The following is a 22,258-nucleotide window of genomic DNA, read 5'->3' as shown; positions in this document are numbered from 1 at the left end:
CACGCTACACTGTCTGTTTGTGTTTGATTAATGTAAATCTTCCCAGGGCTCTAACCATGCCCCAGGCAGTGTGATGCCTGGCTCTCCAGTAACAAGCATCCAAGCCGCCACATTCAGCAGGATGAGAGAGAAAGCAAGAGCTCTATTCCAGCCTTTTCCATAAAACCATCTAACTCAATCAAAATAATTTTGGTGATTTGATTTGAATTACCATTCCTAATTAAATTCCATGTCTTTCCCAAATCATGGTGCCTATTAAAAAGATGAAACTGCAGCAAACCACTTAATATATTAATAGTAGTTACTTTCTTTTGCATTCCCTCAGTTCTCATGACCAAATTTTTCAGACTATGCTCACCACAACTGCTGTGCTGCCCAGTCCAGTGCATGCTGGTACCAAATACAATCTCCAAGCCACAACTGCATCAAGGCTACAATTACAGAGCAGACAGGAAGCCAAAGAAATCAACTCCTACCCCTACATCTATCTGCTTCACGGTTCTAAGCATGCAACAACTTCCCAGCCAAAGCTTGTATTTTCCATGCTTCTATCTTTTCCAGTGGCATGCACTATCATTTTCTAAATTGTAGTAATCTGTATTTCATTGGTTCATCTTTTGAAACATTTGCCCAGCTTCTCATTTCCTAGGAATTTCGCAAATGATAAAAGAAAACGTCAGATCTCAACAAGAAAATGGTAACCAGCGGAAAGCAAAAAACCCAGTAGCACATAGCCAGCTGCTCAAATATTCACTGGCTAGCATCCCTTCTTTCCAGAGTTCTAGCATGGTTTTCTCAGCAAATATGAAATCACAAAGAGTTAAGGAAGCGAGGAAAAAGTCATTGCAAATCCCAGAGCAGAGCTTCATACCCAGTTTATTCATGCCTGAGTGAGAATCACGTGCACCAAACAGCGACTGCTAAGGCACAAAGAGAGTGTCAAAACAAAGATATTTTTAAACGTGGATTACATTTTGAAATCAAGTATTTCCTAATTCTTCCCCCAAATGCTCCTCATCATTAAGTGAAACATACATGAAACAATGTGAGCAGGCCAATATGCCTCACTTTACTAAACTACATTTTGCTTAAAACACTGTTGTTTCCCATTTCCTTCACTGCGCAGAGTACTCCTTTACCAAATGCAGCAGTCCAAACAAAGCACTCCAACATGCAGAGCCTGGAAACGATGGTCAGAATCAGATCTGTTCCCCTCCACAGAAATTCATATTCCCTAGGTACAAGCCTCAGTCTACCCTTCAATGAAACTGCGTATTACCCTACTGTAGGGAAATACGACAAATTTAAGGTTAGTTGCTTTACAATCATCTGAACAAATATGTACAACATTGTAGAGCATTACTTATTATATCCTTGCAAAACTCAAATTCGTCTGAGCAGAGTCTTTACTTTTTGAAATCACAGAATGGTAGGGGTTGGAAGGGACCTCTGTGGGTCACCCAGTCCAACCCCCTGCCACAGCAGGGTCGCCTACAGCAGGCCGCACAGGACCTTGTCCAGGCGGGTCTTGAGTATCTCCAGAGAAGGAGACTCCACCACCTCCCTGGGCAGCCTGTGTCAGGGCTCCATCACCCTCAGAGTGAAGAAGTTCTTCCTCATGTTCAGACAGAACTTCCTCTGCTTCTGTTTGTGCCCATTGCCCCTCGTCCTGTCGCTGGGCACCCCTGAAAAGAGTCTGGCCCCATCCTCCTGACACCCACCCTTCAGATATTTATAGGCGTTTATAAGGTCCCCTCTCCGCCTTCTCTTCTTAAGGAGAACAAGCCCAGCTCCCTCAGCCTTTCCTCCTAGGAGAGATGCTCCAGTCTCCTCATCATCTTCGTAGCCCTCTGCTGGACTCTCTCCAGTAGCTCCTCATCTTTCTTGAACTGGGGAGCCCAGAACTGGACAGAGTACTCCAGATGGGGCCTCACTAGGGCAGAGTAGAAGGGGAGGAGAACCTCCCTCGACCTGCTGGCCACACTCTTCTTAATGCACCCCAGGATCCCATTGCCAAACGTGCATGTAAAATATTTAATTTGAAACCATTCAGGTCAGTGAAAAAATGGAGGAATACAACAGGAACATATTTCAAGGCTGTATTATGCCTTTACCTCAGAAAGGATGTTTTCAATTCCCTTTAACATAAAAACTCTCTTACTGGCATCAACGCTTGGGAAAAGAAATGCGTTTGTACCATGAAACAATCTTAAAAGCTTCAGAAATAGATATTGCAGCTTACTCTTCATTATAAAGAAGTGAAAAAAACTTTGAAGAACCCAAATGAAATTTCAGTCTCAAGTATCAAGTAGAAAAAGGATTTAAGCATAGGGCACAACAACAGCACTTTTGGAAAACTATTATGAGAATGACCTCTTGAGCCCAACACTGAATTTGTTCATTTCTTGCTCTAAGATTTCTTTTACACTGTAAAAACAGTATTGAAGGGACTGGCATAAGCAAACAGGGCCAGTCCTGTAGAATGCTTCTTTCCTGAAACACTGAATTTCTGAAAGAACATTGCTTTCTACAGCACCAACCACCTTTTGAAGCCTATTATGTCCAGACTCAAAATATCACAAAGGTGATATACACCATGAATTGAGACAAAGTTCTCTTTCTCACTTACAATGGGGAAGGGCACATGAATGACCAATTTTTAACAGGATTATTATCCAGTATGATCACTGCAGAACTACACAGACAAGTTACATAAGACTTCACTGCCAGCTGCAGTTTTTTGCTTATGCACATAATAAAGTTACCATTTTACAGTATTAATTTTTATTTATATTTTACCTACAGCTTTTGGGAAAAAGCAACACAATGCATTCCTTTCAAGTACAAACCAATGCAGCTGCCAGGAAACAGTGTAAAAACAAGAGAGATTCAGGAATGGAAGCTAATATCTTGCTTCCTTCTCTGATCTCCCAGATTTCCTTCCCTCGGTACTCTCAGCACCACAGGACATAAGGAAAAAACAATCGGGGGCGGGGGGGGGAGGGGAGGAATCTGTGACCAAAAAAAGCAAGAAACAGTCTGGTGCAAACAAGTTTCTAGAAGAAATTAGCTATCTCTAAGATATGGCTAGGAGCGTAAATGTAGTAGCACTATTTTAAATCTACAGGGATTTCTACAGTCCTGATCAACAGCAGGAAAGGAGGATAAGGAAAGAAAACACGGAAAAGAGATGCCACTTTCCACTTAATTAAAAAGAAATCTCTCCTAAGAGCATAGGAAAGATGGTAAAAGAGTAAGTAGATAACTCCTCATTTGGACAGATATCTTTGTCCTTTTAGAAAAAGTGTAATAAAACGTAAGACAATTAAGTTAAATAAGTGCTTCTAAAATATCACACTAGAAGTTGCAAGTCTGTATATTTCAGGTTTCACTTTCCAGAATTTTCAGATCTCTTTGTTCCATCATTCTTTGTCAAGTAACCGCAATTTTGGTCACTACCGCCTCCCTCACACTCTCTGCTGATTAAGGCACGCTTTACTTCTTGCCCATACACAAACGACGTGCCCTGAAAGCAACATAAGCAAAGTTCTTCCGTGTTCAGTAACAGCATTAGCAGCTCTCAGCTGGTTAGGCCGGAATATGGTAAATATTTATGCAGAATTCACAGACCTTTACTCCAATACAGAGCCAGCCATGGGAAAAGAACAGCTTCCCAGAGCTCCATACAGCAGAAGCAAAGTGGTCCCCAAGGAACAGAGTCCCCACCCCTGCGAAAAAAATCCATGGAGCAGCAAGAAGAGCTCCACATCCGATCGCTACCACTGCTGGCTGAGTTCCTACAAAAAAACCTGTGGCCTCAACACACCAAACGCTAAGTTTGCAGCTTAGCTGAAGAGGCTGAACCTTGCTCACAAGTTTGGGGAAGTTCGAAGCAGCACGGATGAAGAAACCTATTCTTGAATAAGGATTTAGTTCAGATACTATCAGAATACAGGATAGATGGATACACACATTTTTAATCAATGAGTCCCTAACACTGTAACACTTCACATCAACACACAAAAAGCTTGCCAATGCACTTCCTTAGCCCCTGAAATCATAAATGATAAGTAGACGGATTGTCCAGTTCCCCCAGAGTATCTAAATACATTATAGAGCCATATGCTATGAGCACTGACCCTCATCCTCTCCCTTTCATGTGACGGGCTCAGGATGTTAAATTCTCCTATCTTTTATATAAAGCAACAAGATCCATCCCATGCACCCTAAATAAACAGGAACTAGCAAAGGGCTACTACGCTTTTTTTTTTTTTTTTGAGAGAGAGAGAGACAGTGTTTAAATACAAAAGTACAGACAAGAAGATATGCAGGAAATGTGGCATATTTCAGCAAGACCCTGCACGAACACAGACTCCACTAGATGACCTGCATCTTTTGGACACACCTGAGAAACATCCGGGTGTTTTCAAGTACAACAGTGGGACACTATTTAGCATGTACAGGCTTACTGAGAAGCCACAAAGATGTCAGAGGCATCGAACTTCACTTTAGTAGTGGAAAGGATGGTGAATGCCTTGGGTTTTTTTTTTAAACTACAAAAGAGGTCAGAACTCTCATACTTCATTCATACCTCATACACACAATGGCACTGCTTTTTTGTCATCAAGAGAACTACAGTGCTTTTTTTTCCCATTCCCATGCTGCCTTATTTTTAAGTTGTGTACCTTTTATTTTTGCTTTAGACGCATCGTGGTCTTTGACCTTCTGTCTTTGCAGACCTGATACTGATCCTTCAATACAGCTTCTGACAGCAGCAGCACACAAACGTTGCCCGACCTGCAGCTGCTATCTGCACACTTGTTCCATCACTTACAGACCAACCCTTTCTGCCATGTGCAGAGCCGTATGGACCGGACGCAGACAGAGAGGGGAAGTTCACCCTCTCTGCTTTCACAGCACAGAACATGTTCTTTCATAAACTTTTATTGACCTGAAATATCAACAACTACTTTGGGCATGCTTTATGGAAAACAGAAGACAACCTGATGAACAAACAAGTTACTATTTCATTTGAGCATCCAAGTCTGTTGCATTACATAATAGGCAGTGGAAGTCAAGAGACAGAGACGCTTCCTCTTAGGAACTTCTGCAAGTCAGAGTAGACAATTTCAGGAGAGCTTACGTCAGATATAGTAATAATTTTACAAAATGACTGCCTTACATACGCAAACCTTTCATTATTTCAGCTCCTTAGAAACACGCTTTAAATTACGGGAACTTAGTTTGAAAAATAGGAAACTGAGGTACAGAAACAGGAAATTATTTTGCTGTAAAAAAGTAGATCAACAATAGCTGAAGTAGAAATAGTATTCAGATTATCTGATCAGTACTCCACCACTCTATCTTAGAACAGTACCACAATTCCTTTTTTAAAAGATCAGAGAAGTCTGCGTGGCACTCTCTGAGGTAGAAAAAACAATTCACAGATACTTGGCATATACAACATAGTTGTGAAGGAAAGTTAAATTGAGTGCTAGAGTGTATATGCAAGTAAGCCAAAAGACCTGCAAGCTTTTGGGTTTCAGAGCATTTTGATACATGGAAGTTAACCAAAAGCTTGTAGTATGCCAGATACCAGATGACAACTCCCTAAGAAATGCCCCCAACTTTCTAAGTACAATAGTGGACACAGCTTCAGCAGTCACTAGGTGAAACTCCAGGGACAGCATCTGTAAAATGCCAGGCAAAATTCAAATTAGAAACTGGCATAGAAGAATCAAGAGATCAAATCAAAGGTAGAACAAGATCCAGAGAAGTACTACCCATGAAGGAAGAAGCAAGGATGATTTATTAGACATGAGAGAAACTGATAAACTAAGCAGGGAGGAAAAATAAAAAAGCAGAGGTAGAAGAAAAGAAAATACAACAGCTCTCTATTGCTTGAGATCCAACCCAATTTATTATGTACCTCACTGAATGATTCACCCGACAAATCCTCTAGCTCTGCACTGAACAAAACCCACCTTCCGGGCTCCAGCCAGCTGACTAAAAAGCACATATCAGCACAAGTTAGGATTAGACTGGCAACCTACTTTACAGAGTCAATCATTACAAGACTGAACCGCATCTGTCTGTTTTTAATGCATGGTGGCATTAACCCTAAGCAAAACGCAGTGCTTCAAAAATCATCTTCATATAAGAAAACAGTAAAGTCACTAAAACTTTAAGCACAATTGCTAACTGCAACCATTTACTAATAATTGACATTACTGAAGAATTTGCTAACCAAAGAAAAAACTACAGAACGATCCACCATTTTCTACTGTGACACACAGCACGTTACTGCATCATTTTCTATAGAGAGTAATTAAAATAAAAGAATTCTGGTACACACGTGGAAACTGACTAAAAGACAGCTGTAAAGTCTGCTAAATCTGTGACAATAAAAAAACCTCACACCTATCTGTAAAAGCAAAAAGTGAAAGATTCTTTATGAAAGAGAACCTTAATTCTTTCCGTCTGTCATTGTCTGGGCTGACTTCTGGCATAGGAAAATGGGATATACGGAGCTTCATTTAAAAGGTCATACTGTTTCCTTCCTTGATCTTTTACCCTGAACAATTTTAGAAGGCATTAAATATTTCAGAACAGCCTATCTAAACAAATTTTTGCTTATCCTGTCATTGAATTAAGTTCAACGGATTCCAGTAAGCCTGCTATGAAAAACAAAAACCAACCTCCCAAACCAGTTCAAAATATATGGTATTTATACCAGTCACTAAATTCAAACTTGAATCAATGCCAAAACAGTATATTAAACTAAAGAGAGACAAGTATTGTATAGCTGACAATTTGAAAAGAGAAAAAAAGAGAACAGGGATACTCCATTTTCTAAGACAAAATCTACTTCATTCACAACAAACTGCTGAACGTAGTTGCTACAATTGTGTCATAATTCAGAGATAAAAACACCAACAATATGGAGGGGAGCTTGACTTACTCTTTCCCAAGGATTTTGCAGGTTGTTCTCAACTCTCTGTAGACTTCATCCCACCCCAGCTTTACAGTACAACACATATAAAAAGATTAAAGGACATCAACTACATCAAAATGTTGACCCCACAAGCAAGTCAGCACTGGCTTTATCATTACTGTATTTTGCATCTGTCCCCTTACACTCCCAAATTCTAAAAGCAGAAAAAAAAGCCCCAACCAAATGCAAGGTAGCAATACCTGTATTCATAGCCCCAGACTCTGAAAATGCAGAGATCCATTTTTTTTAATGCACTAGAAGGTACTTTCATTCTCTCATCATTTACAGTTCGCAGTATTTCCAGACACTGTCCATGATCCAAATACCAGCTTGAGTTACCTCCCCTAGGATTAATTTTATTTCGGAATCTGTCCTATTGACAATTTCTCTTTTCCCCTCAAGCCAATGCATAATCAACAGTCTTTTCCAGGGCTCTCCACCTCCCCCTTCACAGCAATTATCACGCCTAAAGCACACCACCGAAGCCAGAGAAGGGGTCAGGAGATGGGCAGGGAGAAAAAAAAAGGTTTTACATCTTCTCAGAAAGCTTTACCATTGTAACAACAGTGCATCTGCCTCTTACTCTGAAATTTCAAAGCAAGAGCGTTCACATAGCCAGTTATACCAGTGTAATTATGATGGTACATTTCCTCAAAGAGGCAGGCCAGCACTTTAGTGGGGCCTGGTAGCTGATTCATCTGAATTTGTTAATATTTGCTCACGAGCTGAGCACTGCTGCAGCCTTACAATACACCTCCTGCTTTAGCCTCTGGAGGGGCAACAGTCCTAAAACCAGGCAAATTTTAACACAATAATTGCAGCTACTTTTCCGATAACATTTGATCAAATACACAAAATTAAGTATTATCATTTCCATTTAAGCAGAGCATGCATGCAGCTTACCTACAGAAACTTTAAAATACCTGTTCTTATCAGCTAGATCTGAGAGTCATCCATGCTTGCAAGAAACCACAATTCCCTCAATATTGTACCAAAGCATGCTCCGAATGCCAATATACAGACCTCCCTCTCCAATTTCCACTCTACTGTATTCACTGAACATGTTCACTACCCATCAGCAGTTGTCCACAGTCAAACATCCTTATAGCATTAAACAAAATGTTGTGTTATCACCATGACCAACAGCTGACTTTAAGTAGCTGAGATAATTCAAGTTACCACATATACAAGAAACTTGAAGACATAAAAATTTAGCACTGGTCACAAGCAAAACATCAGTACCCAGTGCACTAAATCAGTAAGGGAAATACAGTTCTCTTGAAATTTCTAAGCGACCCACAGTAAGGCACTTTCTCCTAAGGTATTTTCTGCCCGGGGTTCTGAAATGGAATATATGTAATCAGACCCGCTGCAGCATGGAAACCACCAGGATGCCAACAGAAGTGCTTTAATCTAAAGCAAACATCTCCATATGGTGGAAAACAGAGAGAAGGGGGAGAGCAGAGGTGGCTTGCAATCTTATGAGACAAAATTCATTTACTACTGGACATTTTTTCCTGTTCATTATGATGCAACTGACTTAGGCTGACTGCCATTGAGAAACAGATCCTGGGGCCACAGTGACAGCCAAAGTATTTGTCACTGACAAAGGGCTGCCCCACAGATCCGTTGCTGCTGTGCCAGATTCACGGAGCCTGACATCTATATCCAGTGCGCACACAGCTGGAGAGGTAACAAAGTGAGGATGCAGCGCTCATGGATTCTCAGAGGACACAACCACCTAACTACTAGCTTTAGCACAACTGAAAAAGTATTTCTTAAAATCCCACAGGAAACAAGCTTTCCATTTTTTGGTCTCAGATACTTGAGTAGGCTTCTCATTGCCACAGTGAATCATTTTATTTCAAATTTACTACCACAGCAAACTCATCCAAACTCCTCCAAATGCAACTTTGAGATGAAGAGATTTTACATGGGGATTTAACTAAACAAGGTCCCTGAACAGAATAGTCCTTGCATGAAGTGTCCAGGCTCCCCTTGTGCCTGTCCTCACAACCAATTACAACTTTTTTTTTTAGCAAACAAACAAACCCCACCTCATTATTTGTACGATCTTTGTTATTGGGGGGGGGGGGGGGGGGGGTGGTGGTGTGTGTGTGTAAATCCCTACATACATTCTAAATGAACACTTATTATATTTCCACTTCCCAATAAAAGCAGAGGAACCAACTTATTCTGGTGGAGTAAACTTCAGCAAGTTGCTGAAGTCATTTGCTGATCCAACTGTTGATCAAAACCCACCAATATTCCAAGGAGCACGTTTAGAGCTGAAGGAGCCATTTTCTCCATATATGAATAGTAACAGATGGATCAAGATTTTCAGCACACTCCGAGCTACTGTGATGTTCTTGTCATTGCAGTAAGCAGGCTCAGCAAAGCTGCCTCCCAGAGCCACGATAAATAAAATAGAACAAAAAGGTGGGAGAGAAGGAAAGGGGCAGGTTCTCTCCATGTGGCTGAATTCCAGCAAGAGCATTTAGATTTGCAGGCTTCCCAAAACTCAAACCTGTTGCAAGGCTATTTCCACTCCCTCTTCCACCTAAGCTTAATTATCTGCTTCTGCTTTACATGTGACCCAGGAGCTCTGCTGAGAGAAAGACCCTCCTCCACTAGGGCTGCTGCCAACTGTCAAAACAAGCCCTGATCAGCACACAGCCACTCTTCCCCTCCGCCTGGCACCCGCCAGGCAGCATTACTGCATCTCACAACTGGGCAAGCATGTTTCACACTACCCGGAAAGCAGTGTTGTTCTGGCCTAAACCAAGGACTGCACGTAGGTATTACAAAGGCCAGAGCACAGCCAGACACCCTATCTACAGAGGGGGAGTCAAAGGCATGAGTGAACAGGTGCAGACACCAAAAAACACAGTTAATGTCTCACTGATGAGTGCAAAACCTGATAATAAGTCTACTGAAAAGAAAAGGGAGAGGAGGTCAAGGTTTGCTATGCAATACATACAGCTGAAGTTGCACTGGTTAACATCCAAAGTAAACAACACCCTAGCGTTTAAAGCTATCACCAACATTCCTGCATCTTTCCATACTGGAAATACAGAAAAGTGTGCTTGTTGTCCCCCCCCAGTATTACAGGTTTTATTCTCATAACAATTTCCATAATGTGAGCAGGCTGAACATTTTTCATAACTTCACAGACCTGACATATCTGAGTGCAAAATTTGGGGCTTTCAGTATCAGTCAAAGGTCTGCAGCAATGCTTGGCAACATTCTATTTACCAATCATTGATTAAGTATCACCAAACTCCTACACCAAGGCCCTTGCCACTGAAGCAACCAACCCAGATACAGAGCAAAGTTCTTTTAGACCACGTACCCATTTACAAACTATTATACTAGGTATCTTCTTTTATTGCTGTGGGTTCTATTGCAAGCAAGCGTAGAGAACAAGTCTGCAACAAATGTATTCATTTTACCAGTGCCCTACAGACTTTGACGCATCCTTACAACAAAGAAAATCCCACAACAATTGCAAATGGCTCTCTTTGCAGTATCCCCATACCACCTTCACCAGCCAAAATGATTGCGCTTGTTGGTATGCTAAGATCAGATCTGCACCCACATGAACCACTTCCGCTACTGAAACCGCAGGGACTACGCAGAGCAAACCACAACCTATCATTTTGTGTCTCTCAACAGACAGCAAGAACAAATTGCCAACTTGAGAGCTGCAGTTCATCACTATGAGATCACTAAGCTAAGAATTTTTATCCTTGACACAGAAGTATTTCTGATAAGCCATCATTCCCCCCCCCCTTACATTTAGGGAGTTCACATCGTATAAATTCACCCCCTTCTCTCTAGTACAGTTCCCCCTGAATATTTTTGCAAAGTTGTTATGATGGTGCCTACCTAAGTCAGGTTAGATGGCTACACAGCAGTCTGCAGCAGCAGGGAAAATCACTCTCTTAAAACTAGAAACGATTCGAGAAGAACAGCTTACTTTTGGCTGAAGTCACTCCCTAATTTCGGACATCACATAATCACAATTTTTCACAAGGCGGAAAAAGCTGTCCTATCGACACAGATCAGAAAAACCACATTGTTTTCTTACTTGCAAGCACCAGCTCTGAAAGCCACTTAACAAAAGAACACAAGTTATTTTCATCATGGCTCAAATACTGTCACATGGCACTTGCTGTCAACCAGACCAAAATTTTAGAAGGTATTACAAAGCTGAAAGAGTTTTCTGGTCACAAACAGTATCCACACAGCCTCCTCAAGAAACAGAGAGGCACTCCCAGACACAAAACACACATCTTCAGTCCTCCACAAAAAATTGAGCACAGCTGTAGCCCTGGCTTGTCAGGGTTTTTTGCCTTACATCAGGTCTTAGTCCTTTATGGCTGACGTGTGCCTTCAGAATGCACTGGTAGACAGGAAACCTCTCTCCTATCTAGCAGTTGCCACCACCTCTCCCATTTCTCTCCCTCTCACTCATTTCCTATTGATTTTCTCATGTCTTACACTGCAGCTTTTTCCTATTTCCTTTTTCTCCCTGCTCATTATAGCTTCCCTCCTTCACTTCTCTTTCCCTTTTTCCAAGACTTCTCCCTGCTCATTATAGCTTCCCTCCTTCACTTCTCTTTCCCTTTTTCCAAGACTTTTCTGGTAGCTTTGATCTCTGTCCCTACTCATCAGAATATTCTTTTTGCATCTGAGCATAACAGAGGCATGCAATAGTGCCTCTGTGCCACAGGAGTACTGAGAGGAGATGCCTTGTCTGATGTGCTGCCAACAAGCTACACTAACAGCCGCTATCATAGCAGGGTAGAAATACTTTCAAACAGCCATCAGATACTTCAGGTAGGCCTGCAGGTTGAAGCTTGTATGTTTATGGGAGTGGTGGACTTAGAATCCTGTACCTGTCTCGGATCAGTCTAGTGCTTTATTACAAAGATGGGTCTTTTCCACCAGATTGAGAAATAGTTGTGCTGCTATTCACGTTTCAAGAAGGAACAGCACTTCGATAAAATAAGTATTTCCACCAATATTTCTGAAGACTTCCAATACATATTTGAAAAGCTCAGGAGCAGATGGAAACCATTTCGAATCTCACACTTGCATACACATTTCTTGTGCCGACTCAGAGCAACCATGAACTCCCATACCCTGGGATTCTCCCTTCCGTTTCTAGCATCAACACTGCAGCTTCTCTATAACCATCAAAAAAGGCCCTTTTGCTCAATTCACACAGTTCAGTCCATCTTTTACATAGCCTGTTCCCTGATCATAAAAGGTTTCGTTTTCCTGAACCCTTAAACGAACCAACACCCAAGCACCGCTCCCAGGACAGCACACAGTTAGCAAGCCAGAGTCCTGCAAGGGACGCTGCCTACCTTCGGCAGGACATTTGACAGTATCCAACTAACTAATATGACAATGATCTAGACAGATTAGGATCAAATTATTTCAAGTGCAGGAACTCACATGCTATGCCTTAAGATCTTTTCCATGTCACATATTCAGCCCCAGGAAGGACACCAGTCATTTGCTTTTCCAGTGCTAGCGTAATTTCATGAAGTACCTTACCGACTGACATCATAGATCCCAGAAGTTACAGTGTTGTCAAAACAAAGCTTAAAACAGCCACACAGATAATATTTAAGAATTTGCCAAGAAACATAAACAGCAATGTTTCTTATTTACCATCAGACTTCATAAATAGTGCAACTATGCAAGAACCGGTTCCTGCCCTTTGGTCTTATAAGTCAAACAGGCACAATACTGAAAATACTCAAAGAAAGGATGCAGAGTAATAACAAAGCATAAGTGATGTTTAGTAGACAATTTGTGAGTGTCACAGTCTGAACATTGTTTATTTTGTTTTTACTATTTATACTTATGCTTACATTTTAAACATAAGGACACTGCTTTTTCCTGTCATTTTAAATAATTTTATTTTTAAATGTTTTCTTTTAAAAGAAAAATGAGTAAACCTTGTTTCTTCCTGTCTTTTTCTAAGTGTGCTGTTCCTATTTTGTATGTATCCTGCCTTCTATTTTGTCTCTTGTACATTCTTAATCAAACACTGCAGGTTTTGCATCCCTTTTCATTTTACTAATTATTCTGCTGCTGCTTCCCCATCCTTATTTTGAGTCCTCTCTTCTGACGTTAAAACATCATCTACATCCAGGCTCCTGACCCTTAGTTTAATCAAGTTGAGACATGAACTAACACTTCTATTCTTTAAACCTAGTAATTATCCAGAACAGGGCCACGTAACAGAACACAGCATCACCTACCAGAAAGTATGCATTGAAGTCTATTTTCTCTTAGTGCTATTGACATCTCTTGCACAAGAAAGATCTAGTTATCTCAAAGTAGATAAAATACCAGGACTAGAGTGAAAGAAGGGAGAGTGCTTAGACAGAGGAATATTTGCAGAGCCTTAGGAATGCTACAAGAAGCATTTTTATTAACATCTCAGGTCACCCAGTCTAGAAACTCAAGGATAACACAAATGGGATTCATTAACAAGTCTCCTACTGCTAGCTTTCAGATGGAAGGAAGAGGCATTCAATGAGAAACCTGGAGGATAAAGCGTTGAAAGCAAGAGCCTAAGCTTATCTTTCAAGCAGCACAGCGAACGTACTTCCCCAGGGACGCAGAAGGACCACCTCGACGTTAAGTGGAGAATTCAGTCTCCAGACCAAGGCAAACACTTTGCATAATTACAAGCTATAGCACTAGGCTGGCTAGGGTGGGGGCTGACAGTTGTAACTGTAAGAGGCAAACTGTGCTACCCAGAACACCGCGGAGAAAATAGGAAAAAAACAGTTAATGTCAAAAATCCTGTTCACTGTACTCCAAAGGTTCTTGGGAAAGCAGGGAAAAAGAAGCAGGCACTGAAGCTACTCAGTGAACAGGACTCGCACAAAATTCTTCAGGCACAAATTCACTAGGAGACCCCACTTCCGGAAATAATCAAAAGATCTTGGGATAGAGTCATGAAATATGTAAAATAACTGGTACAGGTGCCTGCACCGCTTTCCCCAGGCAAATACATGAATGCTCCACACTACCTTCAGATGGACTGCCAAAAAATCTTCAGTGCCTAAATCACTACTTTTGCAATATGATACAGAGTAGTTCTGAGGGTACACAGAAGACTACTTTGATTTCCAGTAGGAAGACTGTGGTCAGTGCTGCCACCCTCAAGGGCCAAGAAACCCTTCTGCTATATGGGTCACTGCCCACCAGTACAGAAATCAGTTTTATAAAGATTGGTCTAAGAAGTAATCTCAGTCACTTCTGCTCCAAGGGTAAGATGCACATTTCTTCTCAGACGTCTCTAGACAGGACAGCAGCAGGCATTAACAAAACAGAACAGTGACCTCAAAGCACTCCAACATGCAAACAATTTTCCACAGGGAGAAAGGCGAGCAGCACAACACAGAGGACAACCCATACTTGACAGACATTAGTTGCAGCAACCCACCACCAGCACTCAAACACTACCATGGTAAGTCAGTCTAAGACTTCTCTGTAGAATAGACTGTATCAGGCTGCAAAAGTTAAAGAGGTCCCTCCATCTTGCAGCAGGGTTCATACACTTCACATTTACCTATGGATATCACTTTGACAGTGGTATCTGAAGAACTCAGATTATCACCAGGCCATTTTTCCAGACTTTTCATGCAATCCCTCATACCCTCTAGGCTTTCCATAACTAGCTCTGGTGAGTATTTTTTTGCTGCTAAACTTATCATGCCTTGATTCCTGTGGATCTGGACAAGATTTTTAAAAGTCTAAAACTGAAGTAGCCTACATATCAGTACCGCTTCTAATCTATCCATTCAAAACACTAATAAATGCCATAATAGGACTTATGTGCACAGGGAGAACTACAGAATTGGGCTAACAGATGAAATATCATTCCTGTCTCCACCCAAATAACCATGACGCCCACAGCTCTATCTAAAACGAGAAAATCAAGCTCACATCAACTTCTGGCTCCAGTAAAAACCCTAATAAACTATGTAGCATGAACTGGTAGCATTTGCTTCCTAGCCAACAGTAAACACCACAGACAGTACTCTCTTCCAACAGATTCAATAAAAGCAAAATAAAAAATGAAGCTATGCACAGACTATGTCAACTGCTAATTTGCAAACATAGTGAAGGCACAATGATGGAAGGCACAAGAAGACTTGCCTCGATGACTATTACGCTTTTTACTCCACAGAAACTCATGTTGTGCTGCAGCCCACTTCCCATAAATATTAGATCTTACAAACTCTACTAATTAAATAAATGCATGATAATAACATCTAGCTACTCAATAACACCAAGGCATGACTTTCTTTGAAGTTCTTACTCCTACCCTGCTGGGGGGGTGGGGGGGTGGGGGGGTGGAGCTTTTTTCTCACCATACAGTGAAGTCCCAGTTACTACAGGGACCTAGAAACAGCCAAAGACAGGGAAAGTGCATCTAAGCAGATAAGAAACAATTAGAGTCTATTTTAGTACCAAGACAGGAGCAAATCAGCAATTAAAACCTCTCAAGGGTAATTATGTGTAAATTCTACCTCTGCTATTTTCCAATCATAGCAACAGAAATTACAGCACTGTTATAAATAAAACTCATTTGCAAGCAATTGCATCAGAAGAGTCATCAGTTCCTCAATGAGCTACTGCGAAAGCAGCAAGAGGCTCCATTCTTCTATCGTGCTTTAATAAACAGAAAGAAATTTAAAGCAAGTTCCGTAGCCGTGCAATTGCTCAACCCTGCAGCGTGTTTGGAATGGTTACAGGAAGAAAAATACAGTTAACTATGAGAGAAAAAAAAAAAAAATTGTCACACACAAATGTTTCTTTAGTGTCATAACAGGATACAGCAGAGTCCTGATCATCCTTTAGTGGCCACCCAGAGCCTGCAAATGGCTGAATTTTGTCCTGGCCCCAATATGTCCTTGCAAAGAATAAAACCCTTATCTCGCTCAGCCATGTGTCGCCTGCCACAAACGGCAGAACAGAGCAACGCCCAAAGCCAGCCGGCCTGCCCGAGTGCGTCTGGGCCAGAGGAGCTCTGCAGCGAGCGAATGCGGGCACGCTTATACACAGTCTCACAGCAGTAACAGAAAAACACCTCCTCTAACACACCCTATCCAGACACCCCCTACGCAGAGCCAGGTCAAGGGTAGCCTTATATGGGCCCTGAAGTCCAATCTCCCCCTTCCAAAATCCTCACACTGACAGCCCAAAGCAGCATTCAGCAACAAAAATCCAACCTAGGGCTAGTACCTATGACAGGAATTTGAGGAAGAACAAAAATAGAAATTTTCAGGCTACAAGGCATGGCAAATCTCACCTAAATCCAGAGCTGGATGAAGACAAGCAGGCATTTTGTCATCCACCTGACCAATTATAGATACTTTAGGATAAGAAATGGTCCCCTAGATGTACCTATTTTCTGCCACTAACTATAAAGGCAATCTAGACCAACAGCTCAGATAAAGATGTCTACCTCAAAGACTTATTAAGCAAGATAAATGCCACCTTAGGAGGCCTCTAAAGAAATACAGCATAGTTAAGAGAGGATTAAATTAAGAGGGTGTAAATGTTTACAAACATAAAGTGGCAGAGCAACAAGGCTGAAGATGAATTGTTTGATATGGTCCACTGGGCAACAGGATTATGAAAAGAAGCAGCTGACAAAGTAAAAGAACATCCTGAAAGAAAGAGGGGGAAAGTAAATGTCACTGACTAAAGTTCTGACTCTCTCACACCATCAGAAGCAACACAGGACACCACAGCTATTCTGGACCACTTTTTGCATATGTATTTCTAAATCTCAAGATACTACATTACAAGATAATCTTTTTTCTGCCAGCACCCTTTACATGTTCCTCCAAATGCTGAGTAGCTGGCTGGGAATGGCATGGGTCAGATGTTTCTTCAGTAACTTTGCTGAACAGTCATTACATTCTCAGAAGTCTAAACATCTGTTACGCCTTTGCTTAGTACCTGGTATGCCCCCCACTCCCCCAGGCACTCACTTTCCTCCAATCTTAAGACACTGCAGGAAAAAGATGCAAGAAAATGGTGTTGCTTTGTGAGACACCCGGATAACAGAATCCAGCTCAGGGATGAACCATAACCATTACCAAAATTAACTAGGTTAAGGTTTGGTCCACAGAGAAAACAATCCCAAACACACAAGACATGAACTGGCATGACTATATTTCAGCATAGTCTCAGACACTAAAATCCATTGAACTTTCTTGGGAAAATGACAGAAGTACTATTATAAAGAAAAAAAAAAAAACAGGGCTTAATGAAAGCATTATTTATCATACCAGCTACAGAACAGCACTAGAAATGGCCATTCATAGATTCCTTCTAACTTACAGATACTTTTAATACCATACACAACATCATCGACAAGAACGCAAAAGACATAAAACACATAAAGGATGGGACAAGCGCAACCCGGACAATGGAAATGTCAAATAGCTATGAAAACACATGGTATGATTGCCATCTTAAACTGAAGGGATACAAAAGGAAGCATTTGCTGTCTGTAACAGGGATTTAAGCAGCTATACATATGTAAGAGGCAAATATGTAAAGCTAATATGGAGAAAGATGCAGGCCTGTGCTACCCTATTATATTCGTAATACCATTTGGCACAGATGCAAGCTGCATTTTTCTGTGTTAAGGCGGCTCCCAACTTAGTCCCACCAAGGAAGGTCACTGATAAATATGGAGAGAATTGAACACATCATATGATTTATATCATGTAGATCTAATGACACTAGAAGCATGAAGTTTATTTATTTTGCACCTGTTTACATTCCAAGTTTAAGAGGCAGATTTAAAGAGGCAATACAGAGGCTTCTTGGGCCTAATGGGAAAGCAAGCTTTGCACCAACGTACTGCTAGGACAACACTGACCGAAAAACACCCTGCTCCAGATCCTGCACAGTGCTGCAGATAAAAGGGAGCGGCCTGTCTCCAGACACCATTAAGCAGACGCCCACATGATGCGAACACACACCACCGCCACATCCAGAGCTCTGCTGAAAGGTTCAGTCAGGGAATACAGGGGCCACGATGACTGAACTCCCTTCCCACTCCCAGAGCTGGGGTTCCTTCAGGCCAGAGATGAAGACTAGTGGCAAGGCCAGGCCCTGCTTCCCTGCATTCTCCCAACCATCAGCCAAGACTGCCGCCAGAAAGCTCCAACTGCCAGGCTTGAGGAGACAGCTGTTTACTTGACATCAAAAGTCTTTTAAACCAGAACCTTAACGGAACACCAGACAGAAACATCCTCTTGACATGACTGAAAGCAAAGGGAAATGAGACATCTTTTTGTCTCCACTACATTTTCAATTTGGGCATTCCAATCCAATAACGGAAAGTATTTTGTTTTACTAACAAGCAAATTAAATTCCCTGTCCTCATGCTTTTCCTTCCCATGCGTCACTCAACTGCTTCTTGGTATGAAAATCCTATCTTTCCTTTTCGTGTGTTGCAACCTGCCACAAGACATATGCTCTTAAGTACATGACAAAATTCTCACAAAGCCACTGAAATGTCAACTTCCTTTTCCTGTCACTGTCTTGTCTGGTACAGAAGAAAAATGCCCTGCAATTCAAGAATATCTCATGCACATGCACTGCAAAAGAGAAAAGTTAAGAGTTTTCTTCTGTCACTTCTGCTAGTACAAACATACTACACAATTCACTTCAAAGACTTAGTACTCTACAAGCAGCACAGTCAACAGACTATAGCTGATTCTGAGCTGTACTAGAGCCTTTCGCACTGCTCAGCCACTGTACAGTCTGTTAAGACCTATGGAGTCACGACAAGCCCTAAGCATAAGCAAAAACTACACTCACTCTTCTTTCTGGAGTCTAAAAGGTGATCTGGGGCACCCAAAAGCATCATCCCTCTGTCCCAATCCTGGTTTCTCTCCTGGCCAGAACTGCTTGTATTGGTCATGAAAGGCCTAAGCACCAAGGCCCCGTCATACACATTCACACCTTAACCACCAAATATGCACAATAAAGAAGAATACAATAAAATGCATAATAAAAGGGAAGTTTTTTCAGCTTACAAGTGTCAAAAAAAGGTATATTTTTCTCCTATCTAGAAAACCACTCATTCCATACTTCATTCCAAACTTCCATCTCAAAAGCGCCTAAGACGTTTCCCACCTGATCTTTTTTTCTCACAGTAGAAAATCCTTTCTTTTTTCCCCTGCCTCTGAAGCATCCCAGTACAAGTGAGAAAACTCAGCCGCTAATGAAATGCACATGGCAGCACCTGCAGAGAAGCCCAGAGGCCTGAGCAGGTATCTGCAGCAAGGAACAGACTACTGCTAAGCTAGCACAGACACCAGCAGACATTCCTGCTCATCAACTATCCTTCCTGCCCTCACCTGAAGTGACCTCTCTTTGGAAGGCTACAATGCTTGACCTAACCAGAGGCAAGCGCATCCTCTACATGTTTTTTGAGTTCAGATTCAAGCTGTACCCTATACTCTGGACACTTTTCCTGCTTTAACTTCTCGCAGAAACAGTTCCTCCCAGCGCCAACCTGGCCTGGAAGCTGAATTACAATCCCTGATTCTTACAAAGTCAGCCTCGCAGGCCTGAAAGCAGTTGGACTTGAAATACTCCGGCTTCAAAGTTAATCCAGTTACCTTGACAGTCAGCCACCCCAGGTATGTACCGATTCCCAGAAACTCAGATTTAATCCCACTTTTCTGATCTCGTCTGTCACGCTGTCACTGAAGTCAAAACGCCAAGTACATCAGCTCTGGGAAGAGCCAGACTTCAGAAAAGCGAAAAAAGAAATCTCATTTTATACTGACCTGTCCGTGATTGTGGACTGTGTGCCACTCATTGGAGCCTTTGGCAAGAAGTCGTATTATCCAATTTACATTTTATAATTACTGCAGCAATATTAACGAGGCTTTGCCCCCCACATGCACTGAGGTTCAGGATCCAGCCTTGCTCCAGAAGAGGCATGCACAGAGGACAAATTCAGTTCAAGGGCGGAGGGAGGGGGGAGCTGGGGGAAATCCAACAAAAACACAAAACAACTCCAAAACTCTTCTTGCAGTCGCCCAGAAGATCCAGACCACAGAAGCGGGGTGTGGGGGATGTTCAAGAAAAACTTGAAAAAAAAAAAAAGAAAAACAAAACAAAACAAAGCTGCTCCCCTCGCTGCTCCCTCAGCCCCAAAGAAGAGAGGAAACGTAACGCGTGCCGAGCAAGAAACTCTTCCGCAGCCGCCGCTCCTCGCCGGTCCGGGGTCTCTGCGCGGCGAGGAAGCCCCGCTGCCCGCGCAGGCGGCGAGGCCGCCGGGGAAAGCTCGGGACGCGTCGGCCGGGGCCGGCTGCCCGCGGGGCCCCCCGCGCCCGCCTCGGCGCTCGCCGCCGGCAGGAGGGGGTGCCCGCCAGCCGCAGGGTGCCCCCTCCCCGCCGCTGCTTACGGCCTCCCGCCAGCTGCCGGTGTCCCGAGGGCCGCCGCGCAGGGGCCCATGTCCCGCCGCCGGCCCGGCCCGCCCCGACCCCCCGCCCGCCGGCTCGCCTGCAGGGGGGTCGGGAAGGGCGGCCGCGCCGCCGCCGCCGCCTTTAGGCCCGCAGGTCCATGCCCCGCCGCTCCGCCTGTCCCGCTTCGGCCCGAGTTAGAGCGGCGCGCGGGGGCCCGGCCTGCCGGCGAGGCCCCGGGCGGGTTCGGTCCGCTCAGCCGCGGAGCCGGCGCGTCTCGGCCTGCGCGGGCCGCGGTCCCGGCCCGGTGCGGGGCAAAGTCCCGCGGCGAGCGCTGGCGGCGCGGCCGCTCCTGCCGGTCCGGTTCCGGCCCCGCTGCGCTGCTGCGAGGGGGGAGCGGCGCGTCCCACCGGAGCCTGCGCCGCGCCGGGACGGGCCGCCTCCGCGCGCTCGGGGAGCTCGTACCTCCCTGCCGCCTCACCACCGCCCCTCCCGCCGTATCCTTCCGCCGCGGCTCCGCCCGCCCGCCCCGCCGGCAGCGGGCGGCCCCTCCTCCTCTGCCGGCCGCGGCGCCGCCGTCCCGCCCCGTCCCGTCCCGAGCCCCGCCGCCGTTGCCGGCAGGCACACGTCAGCGCCGCCGCCCGCCCCGGTTTCCCCGGCGGGGCTGCCGGCGGTGCCGGCCCCGGCGGGGAAGGCGGGCGCCAGGCCGGGCTGCGCCGCACGCAGCGGCCCCCGCCGGGACGGGCCTCAGCCGTTCCCAGGCCGGCGGGGCGCTCCCTTCCCTTCCCCTCACCGCGCAGGAACAGTTCCTTCCGCTTCGGCCGGTCGCGCCGCGGCGGGGAGGCATCCCCGCCCGCCCGGAGCGCCATCGCCGCCGCCCGCTCCCGCCCGCTCCTCCGGTTTGCCTCGGCACCGGCTCTGGGGGCAGGGAGCGCCCGTGCCTCCATCTGCACGGTGTGCGGGGGGGAAACGCGGCACCGCAGAACTGGCAGCAGAAAGCAGATGAGCAGCCAACTAACAGAGCGAGGTGACAGGAGCCGCGCGGCGCTGGGCCCCGCACGGTCACCGGCTGCGCTGTTTGCTCCCGGATCTTGCACAGCTCCGTACCGACTCCTGCGTTCCCTGCATTTCCACAACACATTTCATCAGGCTTACTTCTCACAGTTGAAGGGCAGCAAGTCCGAATTCAGCACCAGACCTGCACGTACCTCAGCCTTCCAGAAGCACTGCAGCCAAGGGCCTGTTCCTGCTCTCCCTCTCAACGCAAAAAACTCCCTCCGATGCGACAAGGTGAGCAACAGACTGTGTATCACCACACCTCCCCAACACAGGCCATTTGGATATTAACATTTGAACACGTGTGGACCTCCCTCTTCTCGGCCGCAGCTCCCAGCAGAAGCACATCCTTGCCGGTACATTGCTGCAGCTCCCTGCCATTTCTGCCCCATACAAGACAGCTTTAGGGAGAAGTGCCTGACCCAACTCTACGTGCATTTAAACAGCAAAGCCTGTTTCTGACAACACACGAACGGCCCAAAGCACACTGTAACAGACTGGAAGCTGAATTCTAGGTATGCTACACCTAATCCCAAAATCTTGTTGCCAACACAAGGGAATAAATAAGATTCCAGCCAGTGGAACTGGTTCTCAAACACCTAGGAATGACATCTGTATACTAGAAGTTCAGGAACCCTCCATGCTACTGGGCCTCACTGACAGTAAATCAAGCTCATGAGCACCACAGAAGTGGAGTGGAAAGCAGGACGGCTCTGCTGCCAGGGAG

At 44.4% G+C, this 22,258-nt stretch overlaps 1 protein-coding gene across 2 annotated transcripts in view; it reads right to left on the bottom strand.

Moving 5' to 3' along the window:
- Positions 1 to 20,429, bottom strand: part of ARHGEF12 (Rho guanine nucleotide exchange factor 12) — a 75,784-nt gene extending 55,355 nt beyond the window's left edge. For both annotated transcript variants that reach the window (XM_075442295.1, XM_075442296.1), the window contains exon 1: positions 19,855 to 20,429. In XM_075442295.1, the coding sequence (XP_075298410.1) occupies positions 19,855 to 19,886 (32 nt within the window). In that variant the 5' untranslated portion in view covers positions 19,887 to 20,429. The remainder of the gene's footprint in view (positions 1 to 19,854) is intronic.
- Between the last annotated feature and the right edge of the window lie 1,829 nt (positions 20,430 to 22,258).

This window comes from Opisthocomus hoazin, chromosome 24, assembly GCF_030867145.1.
Source record: "Opisthocomus hoazin isolate bOpiHoa1 chromosome 24, bOpiHoa1.hap1, whole genome shotgun sequence".
NCBI lineage: Eukaryota > Metazoa > Chordata > Aves > Opisthocomiformes > Opisthocomidae > Opisthocomus > Opisthocomus hoazin.
Note: the sequence above shows the minus strand (reverse complement) of the source record. Positions and strands in the feature narration are given on the sequence as shown.